General features: G+C 41.9%; 1 protein-coding gene across 1 annotated transcript; it reads left to right on the top strand.

The window, feature by feature from the left end:
* Nucleotides 1-3,665: 3,665 nt before the first annotated feature.
* On the top strand, nt 3,666-8,178 carry LOC122778208 (melanin-concentrating hormone receptor 2). The gene is made up of 2 exons (XM_044039844.1): nt 3,666-4,370; nt 6,497-8,178. Exons 1-2 carry the CDS (start codon nt 3,973-3,975, stop codon nt 7,134-7,136), a joined length of 1,038 nt encoding a protein of 345 aa, XP_043895779.1. The 5' UTR covers nt 3,666-3,972; the 3' UTR covers nt 7,137-8,178.
* Nucleotides 8,179-9,308: the final 1,130 nt, after the last annotated feature.

Raw genomic sequence — 9,308 nt, 5'->3', positions numbered from 1 at the left:
TCAGTGAACAAGCTGTTATTGTCCAATATGACCCTCAACATCATTTTGCTGAAAAGACGTTTCCAGCACAATTCTTACATGCATCCTTTGCAGTTATGTCAAGTCAGTCTTTGATCTTAGGCTTGTATTATTATATATGTTAAACAAAAAAAATAAAAAATCAAGCAAATATTCCTCTTCCATGTGCTGATTTTAAGGCGTTTCCGTTTGTGACTTGCCGTAGACTCAATTCCGTGCCTGTTCTTCTTGACTGTTTTTACTCCTCTGATGCCACCATATCCTGATGTGTTCCAGCCTTTATGAGCCGCCTGAGGCCAGTGTGGTTTGCACATAATCACATAATGGGCACTAACATATTGTGGGACTGTTACAATTAAGTAGACCCGGACTCTGCTATCAAAAAAAGTAGCTTTACACATATTTAAGATCTTAAAAAACAACAAGCAAGGTTTTAGTACATGAATGTAAAAAATATATATTACTATAAAATCATACCATTCATACCACCAATCAGCTCCACACAACCCTCTCTGTATTTCTCAGTATAGCAGCGTTAACTTCTCATGGTGTTGCCTGCTGACTGGGCTACACACAGGAAGTAATTCCTTGCATGTCAAGTCAGATGGAGGCATCAGCAACATTGCACGAGTAAAGCGAGTCGGTTGGAGGTTGGTGTGTGACTGAAAATACAAAGACGTATCCACAAAAAGTTCCAGAAGTGAACAACAAGACCCAGCTGCACGCTCCTGCTCTGCCACTGTATACACACAAGCTTCCTCAGTCAGGTCTGATAGTATTGCTTGCAAGAGGCTGTTTTCAGATGAAGGATGCAGCATTGTTACATCACTTCTGTTCAAGCAGACCAAACAGAGGCAGAATAATAACAAAAATAAATTACACATTGTAGCTTTAAATTGTCTCCATTAAGATGTTTAGGACTGTTTTAGGTTAGAGTTTATTTATTTTTAAATAGTACCATCCTTCACATTCACACATTCATTCTCAGGAACTATCCAGCACAAGCCCCTGCCTCCATTATCGTCCACTGAGGAAACTCATTTTCCTGCCCCACACTAGAGGATAATTGGCCAGATTTCAATCCCAATCTGGCCCTTCCAACAATCACGTTTGCCTTACGATTTTAGGCTGATTTGAACAGATTAGCTAGTCAAATTATCCTGTAGTGTGAGGGATTAACAGACACGATTTTAACATCATCTGACACATCAGAGTCTTCCCGACTTTAAATTGTAGGCGTGAGCAGAACCGCGCAATAACCAATGAGAGCGAGTTGACCGGGAACTGTATGAGCAAAGTGGATTCTGTCTTCTCAGCCATGACTTCACCCACAGTTGTTCTGAGTTTCTCAGCACAAAACATCAAACACACTAACAATGCTGATAGATCGCCTCCATGTCTATTTATATTCTTAAGTCACATTAAATCATGCAGGTTCCTGGAATCCCCTCTCTGAAATGGGTTGATTAAATGCCAAGTGTGTGGTCCTGAGTCTGGACTGGATTGTCTAGTCTGTATTTTCTCAGGATTGGGTTACAAACCTTTTTTTAAAAATCAAGTCAGGTTTAAAAATCCTTGAGTGTGGAGTTGCTGAGGGAAGCATGAGAAACACTGGTCAGATATGGGCAACCACAAGCCCAGTTCCCCACAGTTTAAAACAACTGTCACAACTGTCTGTTGACCTCACAAATGGCAGAGCAATAAAGGCATTCATGACTAATATTTTCATATAAAGTTGCATGCAAGTGCCCGTTAACAATCATGTAATCATATCAAGCATGGACAGACTGACGATACTGCATTTCTCAGAAGGAACCCTTCAGACAGACAATTTCATGCTGTTAGAAAGACATCGTCTGTGTGCTTGAAATGTCTCAGAAGTCCAAAAGTGTTTAAACGTGACTTCAACATTCCCACCCCATTTATTTCTCAGTTGCTGAAGATGAAAGGTTCGACTGTAACTACAACAAAAAAAGGTCCTGTTGTCTTTCAAATTTAACATTCCAAGACTGCGGCAACCCTTTGAGTCCCGCCATGGTATAACTGTAGTGGCGGATCATTATTCCATCACCATCACTTTCCAGCCTTAACTGAAAAATAAGCAAGTTAACTCTTCCCAGATGAAAATACCAAAGTGGGTCCAACTTCCAAAGTGTCAAATCTCTGGGGGCAACTCTGGAAAAGATTCCAACCTCCTTTTTAGGTAATTCTTAAAAAAGTGTTTCTTTTTTCATCATCTGAAATCTACTTTTTTTCCCAGTGATTGTGTGACAATCAGCCTCTGGTAAGAGGAAAATCGATCCTTATATTAATCACTTCAGAAGGTGCAGACCACTTCCTTCTCCAGTCAAATGTTTTGTAGATTTAATGTGAAATTAAATAAATGTTCGATTATTCACACGGTTCATCTCCAGCCAGAACTATATAAGCAATGAAATTGAAAATACACATTAACAAAGGATCTTCAGCTGTGGGTTGTTGTATATTTTTTGCCCTTGAAATGTTTTTTTTAACTTGACTGGAGGCAACTTTTTGAAGTGAATGAACTGGGGACAGCATGAAGACACACGCAGCTGTAGCTGCTGCCTCAGTCTGAATACTTTGTACAGAACTTGTGGACATTCCGTGTTTACTCATAATTTTGTTTTTCAGGCCTCATTTTTGCCTCAAGAACAAGGCATTTATGTCCACAGGATGTCCAAACTAAGCTGATAAACTACAAATGAAGAGCACAAATGTTACTCCTACGCTCTCTCGACAGAGCTGAGATGAAAAAGCTCAGTGAAGCAGGTTAACAGTGCAGGTTCTGCACCAGATGGAAAAGACACAAAGTGCATTGAATATGAAAGCTGGTGTGAAAATAATTATATTATTTTGCACAGCATTGGAGCAAAAAAGGAGCCATCACAGGGAATGAAGAAACAATTCCTGAGGTCGACATGAGGTAAGCCTCAATATATTCTCTGTGACCTGTGGTCAGCAACACAGCTGGCTCTGCTCAGCTGCTTCAAACTCAGCCCCTGTCCCAGCTCTTATGATATCAGAAATAAAACTATGCTGGAAATCACACCATGGTCACAAGGTCACACAGCAGCCTTGAGGGCATTCACCAATAGAAAAAAAAAATGTAGCTGATGATGGAGATAGAGTATCAGCCCAAATTCTATATCACACAAAAAAGTGTGATATAGAGAAAACAAATCAGGGCATTAGGAGTATGAGTTTTAACTTCAATGCAAACGACCCAGAACCCTTTTCTTGAGTAACCTTAACTGCTCCTTGAGATTTCAACTTTGAAGCCTTTAAAGTTGACTTAAAGAGACCAGAACATGTTAAAGATTTAGTTTACTAATTCAGTTTAAGTTAGTTACTGTGTCCATTTTATTATTAAATTGTCACGATACTTTGTTTGAACATGGCAGCTTATGTCATGCTCACATGTATCACGATAAATTCACACTTAGCCTAAAACACACAGTAAATCAGGTTAACTGATCCACTGATTCGACTTTACAGCGAAAGAACACAAGTACACATCATGGCTCTTTTTTATTCCTCAGCTCACCCCGGGGGTGAGGGGGTGAGCGGGGGGCAGCTCTTCTTCTATTATGACACAACAAATGATCTTTGAAGGGAGGGAACTACAGTCCGCTGAGGCGCACACCGCTGTGTAAAGCGCACAGCAAAAGCGCACGCTTCATACTCTGCTACAGTTTGGATCTAGAGACTCTCTTTGCTGATATAATCACATTCTTATCCCAAATAACCAATTATTTTTGTTCTAATTATTTTGGAAAACAAAAAAACCCGCACTGGTGCGAGGTCAAGGGAGGAAAGCATACGCGCTCTTGGAGAGTGCGTAAATTTGTAGCCAAAGTTTGGAGACGCAGGCGCCACCAGGAGAGCGCGCACTAAATTCAACCGCCCCGCGGCGACTGTTAAGAGGACCTGAAGATGAATGACACGGGCGTCTTCTGCAACCAAACAGACAACCTGACAGAGCCGTCATGTCTGAACGCCACGCGCCAAACGTTCAGCCACATCGACATCACCACTTTCATGCACATATTCCCCTCCATCTACGGCATCCTGTGCTTAGTTGGAGTTATAGCCAACGGACTGGTCATCTACGCGGTGGCCGCGTGCAAGAAGAAGATGGTGTCCGACATCTACGTGCTCAACCTGGCAATAGCGGACATGCTCTTCTTGCTCGTGATGCCTTTCAACATCCACCAGCTGGTCAGAGACACACAGTGGGTCTTCGGAAACTTTATGTGCAAGGCGGTTGTGGTGGTGGACGTTGGCAACCAGTTCACCACCGTGGGAATTGTCACTGTGTTGTGCATTGATCGGTAAGTGTTCGCCTGTGCAGTCAGTTTGATTATTCTCCGTGTTAAAAAAAGTTCTGGAAAAACAATACAGTGTGGAAGAAAACTCTTAAAAGCACAATTAAACATAATAATAATAATAATAATAATAAAAAACTACAATTATCAATGATAGCAATAACAACAATAATAATAATGATAACAATAATAATGATACATCACTGTCCATAGTGTGATGTATTAGTCCATGAAGACATTATGTTCCTACCATAAATAATCTATGTGTCACTGGTGCTATAGTTACTGAGCTAATTCATTGAGCCAACAACAGGCGCTTACAGAAATGAAAAGCTTTTCTTTCTTTCATTTTCCCCCCCAAAAAATAAACAATGAGGAAAATAAGAAGGCAGCAAAAGCAGAGGCGTTATGGGAGGATGAGTCAGGACCAAACAGGACTCACATGTGCTACTGTTTCTTCTCAGCTGAGACCGACTGAAGACAGGCGTATTCAGAAGTCAGTCACATTCGTGAAAGCTGGCCACTTCCAAGGCTTTTTACATTCTACATTTTATACATGACAATAGGATGTAAATCATCCAAGGCAGACTCGGTTACATTGTGCTGGGCATGTGCTGATGATTGAATCCTTTTCCATGACCAGGTCAGGAGAGAGGAGAGGAGAGCAAGAGGAGATGAGGAGCACGGCAGACAGATGAGACACTGGAGAGGTGAAGAAGAGGAGAGTGCTTGGTAGAATAGCGGTGACACCGTTTTTTTCCACAGTTCAAAATGAGCTTATGTCACACTTTGGCAGCAGAAGCTACAAGAACAGGGTTTTTTTTCTTTCTCCAAATTTAGCAGAAGTGGTGGCATCACATAGTCAGGCATATGACTGCTTCATCGGAGTCAAGGCTCGTATAGTGGGGTTTACTCCTGCTGCTGCTGAAAATGAAGACAAAAAAACTCAAGTTGAAAGTCAATACAGTGTTAGAGTTGTTCAAAACTGTTTCTGCTTCCACGGTCTCAAGACCCTGCCAGCTCCTTTAATCACAGCCCGATGACCTACAAAATCAAAATCACATTAGTTGTTGTTTGTCTGCATTTAGTGGCACAGAGTCGCAGTGAAAAGGTTTAAACCTTACCAAGGTCCACTGTAAAAAACAACAACAAAAAAAAGTGTTGCTTATACAATATTTTTTTATACTTTATGTTTTATGCTTGCAGTTTTTAAACTTTATTTCATGACAGTATTAAGGATCAACTTTGGATCCTGTTTCCAAAATCACAGCCTGTTGAACGACATCTTTACATGTTAGGCACATGTGTAGGGTTTTCATGGGATGTCAGGAGGTAAAGTGTTCACAGCAAACCTTTAATCATGCCTTCAGTGCAGACACTGTCAAAATAAACCCATATCTTAACTGGAATCTATGAGCTGGTCTTCTGTTTGCGTGGCTGATACAAGTGATTCCTCTGCAGATGTAGACACATTTAGAAATGCCGAGCACTTTTAGTAGGTTAGGGCTCAGTTGAGTTCTTCTGACAGTGAGCTGTAGATGGGAGTTTTTGATCACATCAGTATTCAACTTGACTGATCTGAGGGGGAAACACATCAGGAGGTCTGAAGCCTCGTATGGATTTCCACGCATTGATCCAGCGGTCTAAATAAAACTATATTTATTTATATATCATCTCAGAACAGCAGCTTCCATCCACGAACACAATGTCAAAATGACTATAGTCTAAGATAATTGCAGATTACCGGGAAGTCGGGTACAAAATTGCCACTGTCCCAATTGTTCACTCTCACGTCAAACCTCAGTGGGGAGGTCAGGAATAAACACAGAGCAGCTTATGACATGTAGACAGCAACTGATCATTTGCTCCACCTAAGTGACACTGGCTGAATAATTTCCCCGCTAATGTCCCAAAGCCTTGGAGCAATTATGGATAGTTAAACTGAGCAGCTTCTCAAATTGTGCTCATTTTCCCTTGTCTAAATTGCACCAATTTATCACCGCATTCATCACGTCACTGAGCACATAACAAATTGTGACTGTATATCTTTCATGGGGTCGTTGTTTTCATCGTTTCCTTGTCAAGGATAAAAATGATCTCTTGACACTGAATATTTGGCTTCTTCCTCCCAGATACATCGCTATTGTCCACCCCACCTCGGAGAAGAGGACCATCCACTGGACCATCATGATCAACACGCTGGTGTGGCTGGGCAGCTACCTCCTCACTGTGCCGGTCATGATGTATGCCAGGGTTGAGCGCAGGCAGCACATGGAAGTCTGCATGATGGACCTGGATGGGCCTGAGGACATGTACTGGTACACGTTTTACCAGTCCATCCTTGGCTACATCATCCCGCTCATCATCATCAGCACCTTCTACTCCCTCACCCTCTACCATGTTTTCAGCTCCATCCGCCGGGTGAAACGCAAGCAGTCCGTTTGGGCTAAAAGGGCCACCAAGATGGTCCTGATGGTTATTGCGTTGTTCCTGATTTGCTGGTCGCCCTACCATGTCATTCAAGTCATCAACCTGAGCAACAGAACGCCCACCATCCCCTTTGTCTACGCCTACCACATCAGCATCTGCCTCAGCTACTCTCACAGCTGCATCAACCCACTCATGCTGCTCATCTTCGCCCAGAACTACCGCGACCGCCTTTGTCGCAGAAACACGCTGAACTCCTCCCAGCACTCGTCCAAGCTCACAGTGGTCAAAACAGATGGTTCCAGTATAACCAGTAACCCCAACTACCGCTGCACTGTAGTGTAATGAGAAAGATGCGCCACTTTGTAGATAGAAGATATAAATGTTTTGCTGCTGTCCACAAAATGAAGTCGCTTGGTGTTGCCCGGGAAATAATATTGCCCAGCTGGTTCATAATTGAAAATGGATACCGTACAAGAAAAACTGGTTGCCAAGCATGAGCAGCAATATTAAACATGACTGAAAGAAAAGAAATACATTTTTTATCAAAAGGTTTTTAAGAAACAATACTAGGAAAAAAGTCTGAGCTGGGGAATTCCAGCGCTGACCTTACAAGACGCACAGAGGAGAGTTGGACTCCGAGGAGCGACTCGGGTGCGTCTCTTTTGGGAGAATGGGAGCTTTCATTAACCTTTGTCGACCATTGGCGACATGCAGTGTCGTGCTGGTCAGTCAGAACACTGAAGGGCAGCTTGTGACATCTGTCATAAGCAAACATTCAAGCATTGATGCCTCGAACATTATTAGCCAGCTCTGACAGCTGGTGAAGAAATCCAATTTCCCTTCATAGTTCTAAGATTTTTGAAATGGGAAACGCTAAGCTCCACAAAGTGCCACGCCTTCAATCTGAACACTTGTGACCTGTGGCAAAAAATAATTATTGCTGCCACTTTCTAATAAGGAACCCTCTGAGGGGCTTTTAAGGTATAACAAATGGATTTATTATGGTTAATACATTTTGCAGTAACACCTAATTGGTGCATCATGAGCAATTAATATAATACATTATGTTGTTTTAAATTGCTCAAAATCCCATTAGCTGGTGTTTGTACTTTCTCCTTTTATATATTGCCATTAGAAATGTTGATGATAAGCTCTATATCAATGATAATTGCATTCAATTTAAAATGTTTAGTCTGCCTTTAGTCAGTATTGTCAATGATGATGATGAGGATTATTATTCTGATGGTTTTTAGTCCAGATCACCCACCAAACTACTCTAGTTGTCTGATCACTGGTCAGTCAAAACACCAATTTTTCTACTTGGACCGATCAATCAATAATTTAGTTGTTAACCATGAATAATGCCATTAAAGGTGACATAGAATGCTTGTATCACACATATGTTAGTTATGGAGGTCTACTTACATATATTAACTAAAAACCTCCTAATCGCTGCAAACAAGCCGATCAAAATATCTCCTCACTGACGCTCTCGTCAGCCGCGCTGTTTCAGACCAAAACCACACCCCCAGAATGTGGACTGTGTTGTGATTGGCCAGCCAATGAGAGCTTTCCTACTGTCTTGTGATTGGCCAGGTACCTGGAAGTGACGTAATAGATACACCGCGCTCAGATACACAGCTCCCCCTCTGGCACGGTGGATGCTCTGCATCTCAGCAGCTACGAGAGTAGTTGTTCTTCTTCTGTGGTTGAATCTACGCAACCGTATGTGCCTGGACTAGTGCCCGCACCAGGAGGCGCTACGGTGGTGAGAGGAGTGGTGAGGATTTCTGATGACGACATCAAATTAAGGAAGTGCCGATCCGCTTCGCAGAGCCCAGGAAAACAATACAACACTATTTTCTCAGCAGTGGCTGAACTGTTTGTTCTGAAACTTTAGGGTTTCATAAACGAGGTAATGACGCAGATACACACACACAAATGCAGCGTTAATTGGAGCTTCTGGTCTATGTCGCCTTTAAAACCACTTTGAACCATATAATTAGTAAATGGATGAAAATATATGAAGCACTGATGGAAAAAACACATGTTTGTAGTGTCTTTGTGGTGGTATTTCACAAATCTCACCGAATAAGTGACACAATCTCTTTGCCTAATAACGCGGCTGAGACATTAGCACACAGAAATGTGTGTGCCGTAAATATAGTTGCTCACCATGAGCATTAAACCAACCAGAACGGCACGTTTCATTAGTCTAATTGCTGGAAAATTCAGCATAAAACACCAGCGACTGCTTTAGACCCAATGGCTCACCAAAGACTAACTTTGTTTATCAGGCTGTCAGGATTGGCCTGTGAGAGTGCAGTTGTTCCCAGCGGATATGTTACAAACTCCATGGATATTTTACAAAATAATAAATACAGTATTAGATTCCTCAGTGTTTTCTTCCATCCGTGTGTATTTCTCTAAGGAAACCCCCACGATCACACTGGGGTCACCTAAACAAGGATATATAAAAAAAAGAGTGGACAATAACAAACCCACAGGTTTATT

Source organism: Solea senegalensis, linkage group LG12 (genome assembly GCF_019176455.1).
Source record: "Solea senegalensis isolate Sse05_10M linkage group LG12, IFAPA_SoseM_1, whole genome shotgun sequence".
Classification (NCBI taxonomy): Eukaryota; Metazoa; Chordata; class Actinopteri; order Pleuronectiformes; family Soleidae; genus Solea; species Solea senegalensis.
This window is presented reverse-complemented; position numbering and strand designations above follow the sequence as displayed.

What these genes read in the sequence shown, in the direction of transcription:
- LOC122778208 (XM_044039844.1), top strand. Translation starts at nt 3,973, where the DNA reads ATGAATGACACGGGCGTCTTCTGCAACCAAACAGACAACCTGACAGAG. An exon ending in ACTGTGTTGTGCATTGATCG is followed by an intron (nt 4,371 to 6,496) that starts GTAAGTGTTCGC and finishes TCTTCCTCCCAG; the next exon opens with ATACATCGCTATTGTCCACC.